This window comes from Callorhinus ursinus, unplaced genomic scaffold, assembly GCF_003265705.2.
Source record: "Callorhinus ursinus isolate GAN/ISIS: 27379988/994484 unplaced genomic scaffold, GSC_fseal_2.0 scaffold24, whole genome shotgun sequence".
NCBI classification, from domain to species: Eukaryota; Metazoa; Chordata; class Mammalia; order Carnivora; family Otariidae; genus Callorhinus; species Callorhinus ursinus.
The window spans coordinates 17,538,496-17,561,389 of NW_027397086.1; the positions used below are offsets into that span (position 1 = coordinate 17,538,496).

Sequence of the window (22,894 nt, forward strand, 5' to 3'; positions counted from 1 at the left end):
AAGAAAGAAAGAAAGAAAGAAAGAAAGAAAGAAAGAAAGAAAAAGAAAAAGAAAGAAGAAAGAAAGAGAAACAACACCTGATATGGAATAGTCTGCTCAATATGTATTGACTATATCCTGGGGCCTAATGCACAGTGACCAGGACAATTTTTTTTTCTCAAAATGTGGCTTGTTTTTAAAATTGTTTGTTGTGGCTACAAAAATCAGCCAGCTTTGCAGGAAACCACTTATTAAATGAAGGAAGACTGGTCATATCCAAACAGAGACAAAATACTGTGATTAAAGCATGCTCTCATTATGGAGACATCACTGATGCTCATTAGCTGATTTTATTGGATTTTTCTTTTCTTCTTTTTTTTTTTTTTTTGAGAAAGAGAGTACACACACACACACACACACACGTGAGGGGAGGGGAGGGGCAGAGGGAGAGGAAGAGACAGAATCCCAAGCAGGCTCTATGCCCCACATGGAGCCTGATGCTGGGCTCCATCTCAAGACCCTGAGATCATGACCTGAGCTGAAATCATGAGTCAGATGCTTAACCGACTAAGCCACCCAGGCACCCCTACTGGATTTTTTTCTTACATCCTTAAATTTTAGGCTGTACCAACAAATACTGAAAACAATAGAAAATTATGCGACGTTAGAGACAAATATTACACACACAATGGAATAAGCCGCTGGGACATAAAACTAGAATTTTATTTAGAGCACAAGTACACAGACAAATATGAAGCAAAAACAGTGAGCTGAAAAAGATGAAAACACCTTAGTATGAGAAGCAGTGAGCAACAAAATAAGAATGAAGCCAATAGTATATTCTTATTAACAAAAAAGTTCTATCATATTAATACAAATATCAACTGGCAAAGGATTAATTAACCAAGAGCATCACAGTCACACATCTTAACATATTAACAGAAATTTCCCTCCATTTCAATTCACCTTTCTCTCTTTCACAAATTTTAATTGCAGCAGTTTAAAAAGAGAATTTTAAAATAGGATTAGAGTGAACATCAGGCACACATATGCTTTTTTCCCATAAATCAGTTAAAAGCCAAGTGGCCAGAAAATATATAAAAAATTACAATCTACCAAATTGGGGGGGGCAGTAAATGCATCTCCAAAGAACAATATCATTTTTCATAAAATTTTTCTAAGTATTAATTGTGGTGGTTATATTTGTTTTACAAAAATGCCTGGTGTTAAATTATACTGAATAAATTGACAAATCTACCTTTTTAATCCCAATTAACTTCTAAGTGGTAGAGTAAAAGAAATCTTAAAATTACTCTTAAAATAATCTTAAAAATCTTAAAATAATTCATAAGATGGAAGACCTTAAGTTGAACATAGCATTCATTCTATTAAACAAAGTTCTTCACTTTAACAGATAAATGAGTCATTTAAGTGATTCTGTTGAATCCAAAATGCTTCCAGTCATTCTCTTGCCAGGTCTCAGGCCTATGGGGTTACAGTTACATTTCCAGATTACAACGAAAAAGGTACAAGCTATTGCTCACAATGGGGCTAATCTGGCAAATCTATCTGTAATTTTAGCAGTGAAAAAAAGCTTAAAGTCATGATGGAAACATACTCTATAAGTTAGAAACCTAATAAATATATATGCATGATTTAATTAAAGAGTTGCCCTGGGCATAAGGTCCTCAGGACAGACATACAAAATGTACAGAAGACCCGAAGTGGATAAAAAAAATCCAAGAGCAGAATTCAAATAAACGTGCCCACAGCTATCTAATAGAAACCGTTAATCATCAGGATATATCGTGCCATAATCTTTGGTGTCCAAAATATAAAAAAAATTCTGAGCATAAAGGCCTTGCCTGAAAACCCCCAGTGCAGGAGTCAAGAAATACTTTAGTGTTGCTCTGGAGGCCACTGGACAAGGGCAGAACTTCTTTAGAACATACATAATTGAATTTCCTTTTATTGCTTTATCACCTCCATTGAGGGGTAAATATTTAAAGCATATTCTGGAGAAAAGTCTCACAATTAGAATCTGCCTTTCTTTTCCTTTAAGCAAAGAAGTGGCAGGGGCCTTGATGAATTAGTTTTAATATTCTTAGAATTAAATCAGCAATTTCAGCAGCAATGTTTCCAAATACAGCACTGGCTGTCGTCATATATCTGCAGTCACACAAAACGCCTCTATATAATTCAGGAGATTATCCCTTTATTAAAGAAATCTCATAATTAGAAACCCATTGAACAGATAGAATGAAACCCTGCACTAAGCAAGGAATTCTGGTGTGTTGGTATTAAAATGCTCTTAAGGAAGTAGCCTTCTTTTCTTAGCATTTTATGACAGTTTCACTTCCATTTTAAGAGTATAAACATATAATGATATTTCCCCCATGTGGAATTCTAACAAACTATAGAATTCATTCACTGAAATAATTTTCTCTCTACTTTCAGAGTGTGTTTGTAATTGCTGAGGCAAGATGGAAATACTAGGAACCAAACTAAAGACAGGTGGGCATGAAAAAATTCTGATGGTCATAAGTCAAATAAATAAATATGTTAAATAAGCCCATGTAAATGCTGAATATAAAAGTTAATACTTGGGAACTCTGAGGTTTCTATAGTCCCTAATAAATAAATTTTAAAAACTAAATATTCTTATCAAATGCATTTCAAACAATAAGCCATGATAACCAACAAAAATAATGTAGGCACCTCATAGTCCTGTTATCATTTACCTGGATAAAAATAACCAGATAAAGGTAATCATGCTGCTACACTGTCATTCTATTGGATTTCTCTGTAACGTGTTCAAGTATCGGAAGAACAAAAAAAGATCTAAAGTGGGGAGAGTACTGGAAGAAGTTAAGAATTCTTGCTTTTTCTTTTTGCAAACTTTCCTTTCAAAGAGTTGGGGAAAGTATGGAAGAAAATCTGACCTGGAATTACACATGTGAAACGAGATTCTGAAGTTGGCACAACTCGACAACTACTATATTTCCTTCTGTAGAGGCCACTAAGTGCTGGCTCAAAATATTAAACAACTAAGTACACATTTTCACAAGTCACACATAACAAATGTTGACTGGCACAGCCTCTTAGCACAGTTTTTCAGTTTAACTACAATAAGTGATAGCAGCAGTGGTTAACAATTCCATATAAACACCACAAACACAGACATGAAAAAGCGCCTACAACAACATGCAAATCTCAACAGCGACGTCACTGAATATTACACAATGCATAGAAATTGTAATGGTTTTTGGCAAGATGGGTTTTTTTTTGTAACAAATACTTTATAAAACAAAAGTTCTTCTGTTATAAATGCTATTTAAAAAGTTGTAATATAATGAATTGTAGATATAAAAATTCAGTTAGATAAAGTTAATCTGAGTGGATTAATACTAAAATGGACCTGCTACTTCATCCAGTATAAATAATCAATTATAAATTAATTTCTAGTGGAAGTATACTAAGGTATTTGATTTATAAAATGTAAAAATTACAGAAAGTAAACAGGTATAAAAATCACTTAAATACAGTATGCACAATTACTGTTAGGATTCTATATTGCTGATGTCTTCCTAATTCTACTTACAAATAAATAAATTGTGCCAAAGCATGTTCAAAGCTCTCTGAAATTAATGTACTATGGTAAAAATACTCTCGAATTCCAGTGTAATACAAAGAAGAACATCAGAAGTCTAGCAAAACTCAACATTGCATTCAAAAGACAAATAATTCCACTGTACTTTAAAAAAAATCCTAGAATTTCACCTTTTTCTTCAGCTATAATCTGGTAAATATAATTTGTAAAATAAAAATTTGTGAAAATTTTTTATATTTATGCTTGAATTCCTCTTTAGAAGACCAAGCAGGATAATAGGAAAGTTTACAAATACTTTGTATTTCAACATCTTCCTGCTATAAGTCTTCCATTAATTCCCATTTTCTTTTTCCTCCCTATAACTAAATACATTTCAGAAACATCCTAATTATGTTGATAGAAGTTTGATCTTTTGAAGATATGTCCCAAACCTTCAAATGATATCTTAATCTTTCCATAGAGTAAAAAAGGGTATTATAGACTGCATTCAAAACTGGTAATATAAGTACTATGTAGCTGGATATACAAATGAATACCACACTAAACAAAAAGTTACTTTTCAGTTCATAATCTATAACTGGAATTCATATACTTAAAAACTAGTTTTCCCTCTGTAAATGAAAACTAAATATGAATGGGGTAAGCTGAGAGATGTTCGTTTAAAAAAGTGAACAGTTAACATTTAGAGATTATTTCATCAATTCCAAAAAAAGAAGTTGCTAAAATCAAGATGTAACAGTATAAAATGAAAAGTGAAAATTCACATGCAAAAATAGCCTACTTGGAAACTGGCAGCTTGAATCCACTCCTAGTACAAACTTGACTGAGGGCTTAAAAACTATTATGATTTTGAAAACAAGAACAGGATACCCCTTCTACCTCAGTGGAAATGTAGGATTGTTTTACCACCCTCAACTCTTATCTGTGGACTAAAAGTCAGGGTGCCTGGGTGCTAGTTCTGGTTCTGACTCTAACAAGGTGTGTTCACCTGGGCACTCATTAATGCATCTGGGGCTGTTCTCTCTTCTATAAAAGAGGGGTGGGTTAGAGTAGATGTTTTCGATCTTATTTTCCAGCTTCCACGTGAAGGATGTGTCATGGAGGTAAGTAGCTCGTTCAGTCGGGTGAGTTTCAAAGTAGGAAGGTAGGGGCATAGGGAACATGAGAATTCCTGGAGAATCAGCATTTGAAGATTCCCTTGTGATCTCTACCTTCTTGCCCTCCTTGCTGCCTACCGGCAAGACATGGCGACTCCTATTCTACATAGCACTGAAGAGCACTGGGCTAGAGGATCTCTTGGGTCCTTTCCAGGTCATCCTCTATGATTATAATTCAGCAAAGATGATGGTTTACACTAATATTCTGACCTAATTAATATTCTGATCAAATTAGTACTGACTTAATACTGAGTGTAATTCAACAAAGTCATGGTTTATATAAAACTCAATTTAAATGTATTAAAATGCTGTCTTTAAAAAATAATTTAAAAAAACGCAATCTTTAATACCAAATCAGGTGTTTCCTTCAGCTTTGGCAGGCCCAAATGATCAATTTACAGATAGGATGAAGCATGAGAAATTCTGATTATCTTTCTTTTCTCTAATTAGAAGTGAAATCAGAGTTGTTGGCAGTTTGCCAATATCATCCCCTTTTCTGTTTTTATATCATTAGAAATACACCAACCACTGAAGGATGATATATGCAGTGTATTCCTGTGTCCCAGTTATATTCAATGGCAAAGATTTCTTAAAATCATCCTATCTTCATCACTTTGCCTTATGAAAAGCTATACAATTCATTTCATCTCAGCCAGATCCAAGTGGGGCAGAGAAGCAATGCTGAATACGAAAACGCAATTGAGGGTGCCTTTGCCAATGGTGTGTTTCCTAATAAGCAACTCTCTCTCTCTACCTGTATATGGTAATATGCCAAGATCTGATATAAAGGAATTCTATTTGAGAAAAAATCTATTAGACTCATTGATGAGAACTTAATTCTTTAGTATCTGTAATACTTTTTTTCATAAAGGAAACTTTTAAAAATCAGCTTACTGCAATACATGATCATACACTCCCCTTGACTTCTCCTCTAGGCTTGGAAATTTATTTCCTTTATCACATAGTAGAGTTTTTATTTATAGATATTAAGTATTACAACTATATTTTGGCCAGAGAAATAAGGACCAAAATACTTCTTTCCTATAAAGAAAACGAGTCACAAGAAGCCGATTAAAATCAGAAATGTTTGTTTCTAATATATTGACCTATGGAGATAGTCAAACTAGAGAAAATCTGAATGGGTTCTGGTCAATCTCTGAGAATCACAAGGATAGTATTTTTCCTTAAAAACTGTTAAAAACAATCTTTCTTTCTCTCTTTCTTTTCGTAGGCTCCACGCCCATGTGGGACTTGAGCTCATGACCCTGAGGATCGAGTCATATGCTCTACCAACTGAGTCCGGCAGGTGCCCCAAAAACAATCTCGATAGATTAAAAAAAATTAACAACAAATTCCTATATTAAATATTGTTAATTTGCTGGCACCAAATTTGCAGGCAAGATCAAACTCCCTGGCAAACTGGCAATCAATATTCAGTATCTGGTGGACAGCAATACTGGCTTTTGGGCTTGAGATATTCCCTCTGCCTAGAACCTCCCCTTTCCCCATCTGATTTATAAAAACAAATGACAATCATTTTTAAAATATAATTACTTGTACACACACTCATCTCCATGACAAAGTTAAGTGTCCTTTAAAAAGTGACACAAACTTTTGCTCTCTAAGCATGGCCAGGGAGGAAACAAAGTACCGAATGTTCCATCTCAAAGTAACTAAAATAATGAGGCCTAAACAATGTTGTACTAACAAACATGCCAGGTGATGGCACTGCTCTCATTATGGAGACAATGAATACTGATGATTTTATTGCATCAGGGATTTCATTCATAATTTATCACTTCAGAGAGTCTACAGAAGCAGAGCAAATCACTTTGTGAACAAGCAGCTACAGCAGAAAAGGACAGTACTTCATGGTATCTGGATCTGTTTCAGATCCTGATGCTCTTTGTATTAGCTGTGATATGGGCAACGCATTTGGCTCCTCTGGATTTCCTCATCTATGAAGGAGAAATAATCATACTTACCCTCAGGATTAAGTGAGAGTTAAGTGAAACAACCTACAGAAGCACTTAGTACTCTGGCACATTGTAAGTACTCAGTAAATGATAGTCATTGTTGACAATCTACACCTTCTTATACATGTGTGCACCTACATGAACACAATGGGTGGTGTAGGAATGGCTTTGCCTTCATATTGATTTTAAAACAGGCTCTTAAGGAAGATTCTCCTCAAAATACTCAAAGCAGTATTATGTATCCCACAGCAAACCAATATTTTCAATGGCTGAATAATTGACAAACTGCATGAGTACAAAGTCTGGGAAATGATGCAAGATAGTATTGGCAGACTTTTTTGGTGAGCTCTCAAAAATGAAATGAAACTTTTATTACAGTATCTTTTATAAATTCTTTGAGGGTAGGGACTATTTTATACATCTTTGTACCCTTCCCAGTGTCTAGACAATAGCGTTCAAGTATTTGTTGATATGACTGGAAATTCTCATCTCAGTGAAGTCATTTGATATCATGACATCTAAAAAGCTAAGCCATATGACTTAGACAAATTAATGTGATGGGAGTTTCAGCTAACAATAACCTAACTGAAAAACCAGAGAGACTTGATCTACCCTAGAAAAATTTCAGACTATTCTTGTGTGCATCAGAAAGTAATTTAACATAGGGAAAAGTGAATTAACACAGGGAAAAATATCTATAAGATAACAAATATTTTAAGTAGCTGGTGTATTACAAATCATATTCAGACCACCCCTACTATCCATGATAAGAAATGGAATTTTAAGAATATGCTCTGTTGGATAAACAACCTGAATATCTCGAATTTTTTCAGACATTATGGGTTTTTAAAGAAAAATTGCTACCATCCATGGTTTTCAACAGCCAGTCACTCACTTAGAAGAAAGACTGAATTTTGCAGGTATGTCCCCCAAAAGCTGACAGATGGGTTTGACATTTTTGTTGTGGACAGTGCAAAACTTCCAGAGTCATGTGAGGGGCACGGTCTCTTTCTTACATGACCTTACACTGACCTAAAAGTGTAAATTTTGCAAATATGGTTTTATTGTTGTTTTATGAACCAGAGGATTGCCTGGGAAGGCAGCACATTCAGTTGTAGTAAACACCTGCTGGACTGCTGAATTTTCACTAAAGCACATATACGATATTTTGGCATGTACCACTGCCACAGTATGAACATAACATTTTTTTAAGCTAAAATAACAAATAATAAAAATGGCATCAGGCAGTAGCATGTCTTCAGTATTGTTTATATAAAAACACAAAATTTAGAGGTAGTTGTAGATAATTTTTGTAATTTCATTAACCCAAAAAGATACTACAGTTCAGCTAAACTTCTACCAAGCCATTCTTCAGAAAAGTTTTCTAAATCTAGATCACAATGTTCCTATTTGGTTTGAGTTATCAAAGCAAAATATAAATAATTAAAAAGTAATTCACATTCTCAATTTAATTGTGTTCTTCTGAATGAAAATGCGATAGGATAAAATAGGAGAGAGACTTTCATGTTAGTACTACCTCAATAAACACACAGAGGGATGCAAAATCTCCTAGTTCTGCTTTCTCAGTACATACTGACTGCTCTTCTTTCTCAACACAAACTTACTTTGTTGTCAAAAACATATTAAGAATTTTTAAAAGTATGTCAATGCAAAAATAAAATGCACAATTACATTTTAAATGTTTCACAGAAAAAAAATTTTAAACATGAGAGGTAACCCATTAAAAACAACCTTATTTTTTTTAAAAAGAATTATTTTACAGTAGGCTGTCCTGTGTACTTACAAACCGGGTATAGAATAAGGAAAGTTTTGTAAAGAGAACTTGGAGAAAGAGGCCCTGTGGTTCAAAATGAACAGAAGAGGGGGCATTAGGGAGCACAGTGTGCCATCATGAAAGATCACTCAAGCATTCCATTTAATTAGATAGCCTTCAGAGAGGGAATGACACTGTGTCCCCATTTCTGGCTCAAATCACTGGAACCTGAATAGGAGTTGGAAATAAAGAAAATAAACAGAAAAAAACCCTGCAGTCAGATGACAGACAGTACCATTTCCTTAACTATACCTAACTGATTTGTCTTGATCTCAACATAAAATGGAGATAACTAACCAACTAACCTTTTCCAGGATTGAAAGGATTAAAGATAATATATATAGAAATAAATATATATGTATTGAAATGTCTAAAGAAATAGTCACCAAAATATTAACAGTGGTTATTTTTTGGCCAGCAGATTCAGGAGAATTTTATGCTTATCTGAATTTTCTAATTTTCATACAGTTAATAACTATTGTATAAATGATGCATGTAATAAGTCACTTGGCACAGTGCTGGCACACACACTAGCTCAAAAAATGGTGGGTATCATCGTTAATATAAAACAATAAAGCAAGATATCTTCCACCCTTTCTTCTTGTTTCTGGATGCCTCCCTATAGAGGAAAAGTCACGAAGTAAAGTGGATTCCACACAAAGTCCACAGCAGACTTTCTACTCCGGAGCCCAAGGAAAGGTCACAGCTTAGAGGAATGGGTCTTTATATGTTTACAACTTAGTGTTGGAAAAAGATGCCTAGCCATGGGAAAGCTCAGTTAATGTGATGATTTAGCAAAGCAAAGCAAAATGAAGTTTGTCCTGTTCTACGATAAATTAATACATAAAATACCACCTACCCTCCTAGCTAATGTGAATTATGAGGTTGCCTTGAAGAACAAATACTTCCCAATAGAATCCAATAAAGCTATTAAGATTTGGATTTTTTTATGTGTTAATGCTTATACAGGACAGGAACCTAGCTCAACTTTATTGTCGTCCTAGTGTCTAAACTTATATTGTTATTGAAGGATCTTAACTAAAAATATACCACAGACTTCAAGACTTGAAAAGAAAGACCTTGGAAAAACCACCACAAAGAGTTGTTTAACCACAATTATTATTATTATAATTGCAGGGTATCACAGATAAATTTATATTTACTGTAGAAGAAACTCTGCACATTTTCAAGAATGCTTTGAATTCAGCTAAATCTGGTGACAAAATGTTGTTACCCAAAATGAGTGTCAATATTCTTTTGATCTCAACTACAGAGTCAAGTAATCTCCTCGGGAAAAGAGACCAAAGTTTAATGCTTATAAATAAATAATTCAGGGGATTTGGGCTTTGAAGAGTGGACTCTTGTGTTGTCTTGACTAGTGCTTCTGGATTTTTAATAAGACTCTCCCATTCTCTACCTTCTTTTTATGTTTGATATACAATCTAATGCTTGGGAACATTTTTAAAAACTTTGATAGTTTTGTAAATCTGAAAATCACACTTCATTTTAACTGATTTCTTAGGAAACAAAAAATATTCTATCCAGGTTTAAGCACAACAGTAAAAATGAGCTATTAACAGTCTTCATCGCCACAATATTGGACTTTGCATATTATTTAAAAATTATGTATCTTCCAAAAAGAATGGCACCTTTATTGCCCCCAAAAGAAAGGATGTTAAACATCTAGATTTTCAGACATTACAAAAAATGAGGCACAGGAGCTAAAATTCTAATTCAGCTAAAAAAAGTATGTAGATAATTTGCTGAGCTTATATCAACATGTTCATATTCTGGATCTGATTGAATACAGTTCTGTGTAAGCAGTAGAGTTAATATTGTCTCCTCCTGATTAATATAAAATTTTAAAAATTAAAAAAATAAAGCCATTTATTAACTAGACTAAAAATGAGAGGTGGGGTGGGAAGGAAAGCAGGAGTTGAGGACACAAGTGTCTAGGATAACTTTCAGTGACTTTTCTGACAGTTCTTTAAAAACGGAATTTCTTCTCTACTTTGTGTTGCCTGAGAACCACTATGGTTTTGTAGAGTCTGTAACAGCAATTACATTTAATCACCCACAAGTACATTTGTGTTAAGCCTATAAATACTATGTTAGCAATACTAAACTATCTCCATTGGCTTATTTGTAAAAAGAAAAATATATTATATATTTATATTTTTATAAAGTTAATACTGAGGGCGGAGGAAAGGGAACGAGAAGCAGTGTATAATCAGTGTCTCTGGACATAGTAACCAAACTGGGCTCTTGCTCAAGCCACCTGGTCAAGCAGTGTCTGAGGAAGAGTCATAGGAGGCAGAGACAATGAAATTGCCACTGTTGGAGTGCCCAGCCACTGACTGAGCGGCCTGCTGGCTCAGATTGTTACAGATAAGCACCAGCTGGTTGCTCTGGGCCTCAGACAAGGTGCTGCAGCTTTGATACACACTGAAGTTGGTTTTCCTGCCAGGGATGTTACCCTTCTCACACATGGTCTTCACCATCTTGGCCAGCTTGTTCTTGCCGAGGGCTTGACAGTTGTACCAATGCAGAGCTGCCAAGTTCACGACTGGCTTGATGGACAGGTAGAAAGGAGCATCCTCGTAGCGCATGGCAGGAGGCCGCCGCTGGGCATACTCCTTATAGTCCTGTACGGGGCAGGTCTGTGGGGCGTGCTGGGTGGCATACACACGAGAGTCCGTGCCCCCTCTCTTGGTTTTGGCATTTAGGTCACCGGTGTCTTGACCCATCCACTCTAAGTACTCCAGCCCTGTTTCTGTTACCCGGAGCCGGATATCACCCCACTTCAAGGTAGATCCATGAAAGCCTGTGCAGTGCCCAAAAGCTTTTGTGTTGTTGAGCCAGACAAGGTTGAGAAGACCCTCGGGATTATAGCGGCTTAGTAGTCCCCTTTTCCGCAGAATGAGTTCATCAGCAAAGGTGAGTTTCATGGACTTGTGTGGCTTATTTCCTTTTCCTTTGCAGCGGAGTTCAATCTGCTTCTGTTTCAGGGCCTCCTGGGAGCGCTTGAATTCCTTATCCCTGGTGATACTGTAGCCATACCTGTGTTCTTTTAGGTACCGTTCAAGTCCACACTGGTAATTGGCCAAGCTGTTGGGTTCATATTCGGACCCATCCTTCTGCCTGGCATCCACAAAGAAAGAGGCCAGGTAGGCATCCAACTCCTTGCAAGGGATGACATAAATCTCTCTTGTTTCAGAGGGATACTTGGAGATGAGGAACTCTCGGAAATTGCGGAGCGCGGTCTGCGTGCTCCGGATGGTTTTCTCATTCTGCTCCCTGCTGAGCTCAGCTGCTCTTTCATCCTGGTCTGCAACAAATTGGGGAGGGGAGGGATAGAGAGGGTGTTGATGAGTTCAGACAATGCATTTTCTACTCTGAAATAAAGTTTCCTCTTATAATGAAAAGGGAAAGAAGGAATCCATTTCATAGAGATCACTCAAAATGTTATTATTTACATACCTGCTGCATTATAATAGCCAACTTCAGTTTCACAAGTGATGTGCTAGACAAGAGTATGGCCTATTACAATCAAAAGGAGCTTCTCGTGTCACTGACATGCAAGTTTTGTGCATGAAGGTTTGTGGGAAAAGTGAGATCAGAGCCAGCCTCTGTTTCAGGAGGAATGTTGAGACGGAAACGTGCTATTCAGCCTACTGCAGTGTGCAAGGGCCCCATTAAAGCTGACACACTCATTTTGAATCACTTCATTTGTGAAACCAGAGGTTTTACTGGTTCCATTTTACTGAACTAAAATATTCAAATTTGTTACTTAGCACATCACTAGAAATCTATATTTAAAAGTTACTAAACAGATCATTTGTAGTAGTTTATTCAACACTCTGGCAATTTAGGTAAATACAGTTTATAAATATTCTGTATGCAATTGCGGGGCAGTTTGTAATAAGTGATAAAAATATTTAGTATTTTGTAAAGTAATGAGGATAAAACTTCATAGGTATAAAGACAGGACAGTGAAACTTGAATCAGGCTACTATAATCCAGATGTAAGGAAAGGGGTATATCTCTTGGACAAATCATTTTATTAGTTCATTAGTTACACTCTTCCACCAAGGACTAGGGTTGCCTCTTTCCATTATGGATCACCCACGATTAAGTAATGTTGCTGTAGACTAGCAGTTCTCACACTTTAGTGTACTTGTGAATTACTCAGGATGCTTGATCAATATCCGATCCTCGGTGGCAGGAATCCATGCTCAGGATGAGCTTTGAGAGAAACTACTTTTTTACTCAGTTGTTTTTTTTTATATTAAGTTCAATGATATCATTTAAATTGTTTCCTTTCAGTAATATGTAATTTAAATTTGGATTCTTAACAATAAAAACATTTTGTCAAAATTCACCACTGTTATGTCAGACATGGGTGTAACTCAAAAAGAGAAATTCTAAAAATGAAAGTACACAACAGAAAACTGGGCTATCCAATTGTTGAGAGGCAAGCGTCAAGCTCAACTTAAAACAACATAAAAATGTAATTTCTGATTCTACAGTATGTAAAATAGTTTGTTTATCCTGATTATCTTCTTTAGGAAAATTTTAATTTGTAAGGTTGCTCAGTGGAAGTCTTTGTAATAACCATATATAATAATAAAATCTCTAATAAACTGAATTTTATTCATAAAATATACTTTTTGTATTACTATACACATTTATGAATGAGAATGTTATTTTTAAATGACAGCTCTAATGTACAATTGCCAAAATCCTCACAAGTTTATAAAATGAAATGAACTAAAAATCACTAAACTAGCTAATTAGATATTTTTATAGGCACATTTTTGAAAGATCATCTTTCTAAAATTCAATATACAAAAGTATGTTTTATGCCTCATTAGACTTAACTTTTGATTATGTCATTTTCTTCCCATTAAAACTGTTTATATGTCAACAATAAAGATGTGTATCTTTCCATCAAAAAGATGGAAGGCACACTTTGCATGTAACCTTTTACCAGGCTGGCTTCCTTGGCTGTTTACATGTAAAGCCAATGGGGCTGACACATCTGTTCATTTTGACTAATTGTTTAAATATCTACCATAGTGGACTTCAAACTCCAAAGACTTTCTTAGAAATAAACATTCATAGACAACTTCAGGGAAAAAACTTCTAGTTTCTCAAGTTTCACACAGAATCTTTTATAAAACTTATTTGTCTGAGATGAAGACTGAGTTTGCACATGCTGCCATCCCAAATCTACTATGGTATATACTCTGGGGTGTAAAAGACTTTGAGGAGGCAAACAAAATTTATAAATCGATGATTAAATCCATAGCATGTCTTGTCCTTCTTTGTTCTTATACATATTCTGATGTAGGTGAAATCTGCCATCAGAAGGAGGATATTTGGGCCTGAGTTGGGGTGAATTTAGGACTTCTGAGGGGGTTATAGGTTAGTGAAGTTGGTTCTTTTCACTAGAAATAGAATATTCTGCAGGACTATCAGAATGTTCAAGACAGAGGCTTAAAACTTCAGTTCTTTCAGATTCAGCATGCTTTTGTTCATAAGATGCTTAACTATTATCAAATACATGAAATATTAATTCTTACAGTCAATCCTCATCTTCACTTCATAAAATACTCAGTATTTCCTACCTCCTTTTTTAAAAGATAAACTGTTGGAAACCTTTGGGTGTCCATTTAAATATCAGTGAATGCTATCATTTTTTTCAAAGTTCTTTCAAGGGGTATGTGAATAAAAGAGTTTAAGTCTGTTGAACTTAATTACACCTCCTTAGTCAGTATACTGTAAGAGGAACTGGTGAAGAAGAATGGAAGGGTCTGGAGTCACTCATCTGCAAATTTCCCGGGTAAGGCAGCCAGTTCTTTCACATCTGCATCTCCTCCATTCACATTTGGAGAGCCTGCTAACACTCTTACAGCTGACCAACACGTTAGCACTGCTTCAACAACCTCAGCCCAGTTTTGTTTCAAGCCTTTCTCCTCTTTCTACTCAGTCTCAATCTTAGTTAAGAGCCATTATATCTATAGAAAAATAGAACTAAAAAATCCTTTTCCTAAGAGCCTGGAATGTGCCACAAAAGGAGGCAGAAGAGTAGAGGAAACCCTCATTCATTTTGCATGAATAGGTGGAAGTAAATGGCTTCAAATTCAAGTAATCGTTTTTTAGCTAATTACACAATCAAATAAGACCAGGGAAGATTGATAACAAAATATAAAACTGTTACATTTATCTTGCTTTTATGTCTAGTTTTAGAAAAACTTCTGATCCACTTCCTTTCAAAAACTTTTTATTAGGTATAACAAACATACAATAAAGTAGACCAGTCATTAAATGCATGTAATTAATTTTCACAAACTAAATCCAGTATCCAGATCAAGAAAAAGAACACCACTAGCATCCCCGGAGTCTTTCTCCTGGCCCCTTCTTCCAGTTGTTCCCTCCCATCAAGAGTAACAGCTATCCCTCCCATCAAGAGAAACATAATACAATTGTCTGGTCTATTATTATTACTAGTATCAGTGGAATCTAAGAGGATGGACTCTTGTGCTTGGCTTCTTTATTTCAACATTTTGTTTGTGAGTTTCATCCATTTTGTTTTGTAGCTGTAGATAATTTACCCTCATTATTTTGTAACATTCCATTGTGTGACTATATCACAATTTATGTTTCCATTCTATCAGGCATTTGGGTAGTTTTCAGTTCAGGGTTATTTCCAATGAAATTGTTATGAACATTCTATGAAATGATCATGTTGGGTGTTTACTTAGAAGTGGAATTATTGGGCCAGAGGAAATCATAGGTTTCAGTAGCTTTAACAGATACTGACAAACAATTTTCCAAAGTGCTTGTCTTGTACCAATTTACTTTCACAAACAGGAGTATATCAGAGTTCAGTTTGCTCCATATCTTCAGCAACACTAAGTAGTCTTTTCTCCTTTTTTTTTTTTTTTTTTTTTAGCCATTCTGCTGGGTGTGGGGTGGTACTGCACTGTAGTTTTAATTTTCATTTCCCTGATGACTAAAGAAGTCGAACACCTCTTTATATACTTATTGGCCATTTGAATATTCTCTCTGTGAAGTACCTGTTCAAGTCATTTTTCTGTTGGATTGTCTGCCCTTTTCTTACTGTTTGTAGAAGGTTTTAACATATTGTTTGAGTCTTTGTCAGTAATACATATTGCAAATATCTTCTTCCAATCTGTGGCTTGCCTTTTCACTTTCCTAATGGTGTTTTTAATAAATAAGAGTTCTTAATCCTAGTATCGCCCAATTATCAATTTTTTTCCTTTATTGGTTCATGCTTTTTGCATCTTGCTTAAGAAATCTTGCTTATCCCAAAGTAATGGAAGCTCTATTTCTTCCAAGAGCTTTACAGTTTTATTTTTCACATTTCAGTCTGCCATCCACTAGAACATCTACCTGTATGTCCTGAGATAAATATTATGATTAACTTTTTTCAGTATGGCCCACAATCCATTTAATTTTAATAAATTAATAAACTTTCAATAGGCAATACAGCATATAATTCAGTATCTGAAAGTTACACATGGGTATAGAATGAAAGTAAGTCACCCTCCCACCCCATCTCCTTGCTGCCACATTTCCCTCTGCATGATGACCAATACTGCCAATTTATGGGGTATAATTTTTGATTTTTCTATGCACATGCACTTACTTTTTGCCCTGCAAAAAGGGGGATGGAATATACTATACATTCTATTCTACACTCTTTTTACCATTACAATGTATTACAATGTAGCTCCATATCATCATATACATAGTTGCCCCTATCTATAGCTGTATTTATAATGGATATACCATAATACATTTATCTAACCCCTAATTCTCTACTGATAGACATTTGCATTATTTCCATCCTTTTGCTATTACAAACAATGCTGCAGTGTACATGACATCTTGTATACATGACATCTCCCATATATGGGCATGTATAGACACAAAGTAATTTCCAAAGTGGAATTGCTCTATTGCTGTTGCCCTGTATGTATAAATGTTGTAATAATTATTACTTCCATGATAAGGTATAAGAGTGATGGTTTAATCATACCTTCTTAGACATAATGTATTATCCATCTTTTTAATCTTTGCTTATTTAATTGGTAAAATATACTGTTGTGGTTTTATTTATTTTGCATTTATGATAAATGAGATTTACTATTTTTTTCAAATACTTATTAGCTCCCTATATTTTCTCATTTTCTTTCTGTGAATTCTTCTGGCCTCTGTCCATTTTCTTTCTTTATATTGATTTAGGAGCTACAGATACATTTAGGAATTTTTCATTTATATTTAATCTTAATATTATGTTCACACTATTTAGCCTTATCATTATTATCTTTAGCCCTTTGTGATATATATGATGTCTGTGTATAAATATATAATTCTTTTTAGGTTACCTTTGGTATTTGTGACTGTTACACATTTATGGGATTGAATTTATCTCTCTGTTAAATGCTTTTTATATTTTGTGGTATACTTAGAGATGTTTTCCCCATTCTGAAATCATAAAACAATTCTATGTTTTCTTCTAAAACATTTTTATTTCATTTTCCATTTTCATTTTATTTCATTAAAATTTCATTTTTACTCTTTAGATATTTAAATATTTAATTATCTAATTTATTTTGTGTAAAAAGGTAGGCATCAAATTGACATTTTTCTAGATAGTCATCCTGCTGTTAATAATAGTGGTGACTGTGGCTCATTATTGACATAACTTGACCTTTAAAATTATTTTTTTCACTGTAAATTCCTATATTTGCTGTACTGTGTCATTATTTATTAGAAGTCTATCATGTCTTTTAAACTACAAGCATTTTTATTAGAATTAGTTTGGTTGGTTAGTGATCTGATTACAAAGTTGTATAAGCTTTGAGTAGTCTGCCCCAAAAGCTCTGTCATTTCTCAGTGTGTCATTTGCAAAATGGTTTTCAGAAATGCATGTATTCTTTGATGACAGTAACACGTGAACAGGATATCACCGAGTTTCAGATTGTGATCCATTTTTAGGGTCAACGCTGAGTTTATCTCATTTCTTTGTTTTAATATTAGTTGTGTTACTTTGCACATTAACATTAATGCATAGACTTTTTCCCAGTTTTATTGAGAAATAATTGACATATATCATTGTGTAAGTTTATACATTAGAGCATAATGGTTTGAATTACATTTATTGTGAAATAATTACAATAGGTTTAGTTAAAATCCATCATCTCATATAGATACAATAAAAAGAAAAGAAAAAAATTTCTCCTCATGGTGAGGACTTTTAGGATATACTCTCTCAACAACTTTCTCATTTCTATTTGTTTCATTTAATCTTAGTTCTTGTGATCATAATATATGTCAGGCTCTCTGTTTTTCTGTTGTATATGGGCTTTTGCTCAGCTCCTCTTTCTCTTGGCTGAACCCTCTTTCTTGTGTTGGCTTCAACCCCAAGCAGGGTAACAACAGCCAGAGACTGAAAAGGGACCATCGATTCCAGTAATCTCCCTTTACGCATAAAAAGACCTCTTTCAGTTTATGTTCTCTTGCTAATTTTTCTAGTGGTTATCATTACTTTGATAACTTTGTGTATCTATTTTTATACAACTTAAATTGATACCTCATTACAAGCAATGCCAAAATTATACCATATACTTATATTTCTCCAACTAATCATTTTCAATTTTATTATTTTTCTAGGTCCTTATACTTACTATCTTTTATTTTACTGTTTGGTTTAGTTCTTCTAGTATTACCTTTATACCTTCAAGTATCTGAATATCCTATTACTTGAATTGTTAGCTTTAAGTAATATCTTTTGAATCTTGGTTTACACAGTTTCCCACATTCTCTCTCCTGTGCTCTCCCAACTTTTTAAAAATTATACATTTCTGGGGCACCTGGGTGGCTCAGTTGGTTAAGGGTTTGCCTTCGGCTCAGGTCATGATCTCAGGGTCTTGGGATTGAGCCCCACGATCAGCAGGGAGACTGCTTCTCCCTCTCCCTCTGTCCCTCCCCTTGCTTATGCTCTCAGACAAATAAAAAAAATCTTAAAAATTATACATTTCCACATGGTTGTGGCTTGTGATAATATAAATATTTATAAAATAATTTATAATATTCTGTTTTTAATTGTAATTTCCACATTCTGGTCTCAGTCTTGCAATTATTAAATAGATAAAATCAATGCTTACCATCAGTGTTTTACCATTCTCCTCTCAGCTAAAGTTTGTCCTCCAATAGCTTATTCAAGAAAGTATTTATGAAAACCATTTTTTCCTGAGGTCTTGAATTTTTGAGTATGTCTTTAAGCTTTTTATTGTCTTTATAAATGAACAGTGTGACTAGGTGCAAGACTCCCCACCCCTCCCACACACCCTAGACAATAACAGCATTGCTCAAATATCTTCCAGAATTCAATGCTGGTGTAGGAAAGTCAATGGTCAGCCCAGTCTTTCTCCCTTATAGGTCTCTTGATTGTTCTTAAGGCAGGGGCCTAGACAACTAAATGATTATTTCTTTATCTGTGAAGGGCAGTAAGGTTCCTAGGCTATATATCTCAGTGTTGATCATTGTGTACCCATCTTTTTTCTGGTATACGGTGTGATCTTTCAAGCCATAAATTCAAGTATAGCTTCATTGGTTTATCATACTGGCAGACCACCTCCACAAAGATGGCAAGTGTGTATGTGTTTCTTGCCTCAGTCCTGCCTCCTCTGTTATTCTCTGGTGTCAAACTGGGCCCAGCAAAGCTCTCAAGACCAACCCAGCAGCCCCTGTTCCAGTTCTTCAAAACTGACTGTTAATTTTACTGCTCAGCATGTACCATCCTCAGTGGAAAACTGAGTTCTTACACCTCCATCTGATATCTACAGTCACATGTCTTTGGTGTCATATCCAAATCCCCAACAGATTACTGCATCCAGCAGACTTTCTTTATACACTGTGGTTGTAGCAGAAGACTTCTAGTTTAATTTAAGAGAAAGTTTGTTTCTGTTTCTTTCTTATTTTTAAGTGATTTTAAAGAGAAGCCAGAATTCAGATCCAGTTCTTTGCATATGAATGAGATTGCGGCAACTTTTAGTCCCTAACCTGGTGCCTTGAACTTAACAGGGATCCCAAAAATGTTCATTGAATGCTTTCTCATCACATGAAATCTACTCTATGAAGAAGAGTTACATTCCTCAAGATTTTGTCATTCATCAAAAATTCAGTACCCAATTTCATTAAATTTTGTTTGAATGTATGTGGTAAGAAATATAACTTGGATTCTAAGTAGTTCTATTGTTTATCTAATGCTGATGATAAAATTGTTTCAAAACAAACAAAAGATATTCTATAAAGATCACTTTCAATTTTCTTGAGAAGTATGTATATCATTCAGCAAACCGAATGAGTCACTGTTACTGATGAAAAAAAATACATGCATTGAGATGAGCAAAATGGTCTTATATATAGGTACTTGTGATTAAGTAACAACTTTTAAAAATTGAACGTGGATAAAATCCCAAAGGCCTTGAAAACTGAATGGAGAAGACAAGGTAGCAGCCAAAAATACAGAAGTACAAATTATTGCTTTCTAACAGAGCAGGTATTTAACAATTAGAAATACAGTTTTGCTTATGGTGAATGAGTAGGCATCAGAATCATGTCCCCATGGCTCCCATGAACCTAACACAGGTGTTAGCCTAATCATTGTATGTGCTCAGACCTAAAATATAACTTTGGCTCTGTTCCCACAAACCTGCTCTTCCACCTAGTCAGTGCCTCCACCACCTACCCATTTGCCCAAGCTTGAAACCCGAGCACCACACCTGACACCGTGCTCCCGTTCCTCTGCAGCAAATCCATCAATCCCTGCTGAGCCACCTCACTCATTCAAGCACACTTAATGAGTGACTGACACACATTAGGAATTAAGTAGGCTGATTCTACAGTATAACGAAACAGTCTGAGTATAATGGAACAGTCCTTGCTTTTGTGGAATTTACCACAGAGTGAGTGAAGATAACACAACTACGAAAATCTTGGACAAACTGACACAAATACTATGAAGAGAACTAACAGAGTATTGTGAGAAAGAATAAGTGACCTACTTAAGGATGGACGTTCTAGGAAGGGCTCTTTAAGAAGGCCTTTTAGTTGAGACCTAAAAATGAGAAGCCAGTCAGGTAGACTGTAGGAGGAGGAAAAGCAGAGGGAACCGCACATGAGAAGTTCTTACAATGGAAACTAAGTTTGAGAAACTGAAAGAATATCAGTGTGCTTGGAGCAATCAAAAGGGAGAGTGGTACGAGGAGTGGTCTGAAAGCCCACCGGGCTCAGATCACACCAGGCCTCGCAGGCCGTATTAATAACGTTGTATTTTATCCTAAGAAAACTACTTAGTCAGAAAACTACGTGGTCAGGTTCGCATTGCTCTCTTTATGACATAAACCTATCTATAGGTTTGTAGACCTATCTCTTCCCATGCTAAGAACGTCTTCAATAAACTTTGCCTTGTATAAGTAAGGTTAAGTTCACATCTGAATGACCTGGTGCAAAACATTCCCAGACAGTGAAATGATGCATAAACTACCTCTATGGAAGAAGCCAGAGAAAACAAGAGACTATGCAAGTCAACCACTATCTCAACCTTCCCCCTCTACCCACCCCCCAAAAGAAGGAAAGGTATTAGAGTTTGTAAAAATTGTGGGATAGAGCTGATAGACGTGAGCTCATCCTTTTGAGATCTTAGAGGTGATAAGTGGATTATGCTTCCATTACCCTGCCCTATTTATTTCATTCCATCTCACATCTCTCTGTTAGGTTGTGACCTCCTTGAGGAGAAAGGAATGCTTAGAGACAGTCTTAGGAAAAATCTTTCTTTAAAAAAAGGATTTTATTTTTAAGTAATCTCTACACCCAACGTGGGGCTTAAACCTACAATCCCAAGATCAAGTGTTACATGCTCCACTGACTGAGACAGCCAGGTGCCCCAGTCTTAGTAAAATTTTTAAGCAACAGCTTATCTATACTTATTTATATAGTCTCTATGTCCCATTAATTACATTTTTCATGTATTCATCATCTATGAATCCTGAGTATCCAGCATATGTTCCAGCACTCCAGAGCTACCCAAAGTATGAAGACTGAATGGAATATATGAACTGTTAAAATAATTTTATTTATTTATTTAAATATTTTATTTTTAAGTAATCCCCACACCCACCACGGGGTTTGAACTCACAACCCCGATATCAAGAGTCACATGCTCCACTGACTGAGCCAGCCAGGTGCCCCCAAAAGAATTTTAAATCTACAAATCCTATACATGTATCTCTAAGACTAAACATCTCAAGCTTTGACCTGAGAATGACAGGAAAGGGAGAACTTCTGGACATGTGTGGCTTTCAAAAATGCATTTTTAAAAATGTCTGCCTTTCCTCCAGACTTTTAATTTGTATTAGCTCCCTTCTACCCATACTGTATCCTGCCGGACTACTATTTTAGGGGGTCCTTGCTGTAACTAGTATGCAACACTAGTATGGCTGTGGTTTAAGTATGAAGGGGGAATGAACTCTTCAGGTAGAAGGTCTGAGCGACCCTGGTTCTTTGAACGAATTGTGACTTATGTCTTGCCTATACCATACTCAAGAGCCATAACACAGGTCACTTAAACCTACTCTCCAAAGGAAAAGTCATACATAAAACCTAGTACAGTGAAATGGGTCTTCTACAAATACAGCCAAGAGATGGAAAAGTTTTAGGTTACTGTTTTCCAAGAGATCTGTGACCTGGAACAGGGCCATAGGGAGAGCCTCAGCAATGGCACAGGAACTCTTACCAAGAGCCTGAGTAAAGTTTTTACACACACAGCTTTTCTGTACTTATTTACATAGTCTTCATGCCCCATTAATCCAATTATTTCCTCCCTTGTTAGGAGATGGCATGGAAAAACACATAATTAGTGCAGTATCTTGTGTTCTCATTTAATTTGAGGAGATTTATGTTCGGTTTAAATTCAGATCCATTTCCTTCTACTGCTGCAGAACTCAATTTAACAAAAAATAAGCTTAGCTATCACATTCCTTTTGTGATTTTATTAAAGCAATACATCTGAAGCAATAAGAAACATTGCTTGATATTTAACTTGTTATTTTTATATGAATATTTTGTCTTTTCACTTGATAGAGAAATGATGTCCAAATTCTTTCAATGAACGATAAGTCCACCAGTTTATTAAATAAGAATGCATTTTTAAGTTTGAAAAGTAAAAAAGAAAAAAGAAATTTGGTGAGCAGATTTATATTTATGAGACTGCAGCTGGGATTAATATTTTAATCTACATTTG

The 22,894-nt window shown here is 35.2% G+C and overlaps 1 protein-coding gene across 3 annotated transcripts in view; it reads right to left on the bottom strand.

Annotated features, from left to right (window-relative positions):
* The window catches only part of KIAA1958 (KIAA1958 ortholog), a 156,814-nt gene that overhangs the window by 33,993 nt on the left and 99,927 nt on the right, over positions 1 to 22,894 (bottom strand). Inside the window, exon 3 of one of the 3 annotated variants that reach the window (XM_025888454.2) lies at positions 11,801 to 11,884. The exons of 1 other annotated variant lie outside the window; for it this stretch is intronic. In XM_025888454.2, coding sequence (XP_025744239.1) covers positions 11,801 to 11,884 — 84 coding nt within the window. Of the gene's footprint in view, positions 1 to 388; positions 11,885 to 22,894 lie in introns of those variants that run through there. One more of the 3 variants, XM_073876534.1, reaches the window with a different exon arrangement.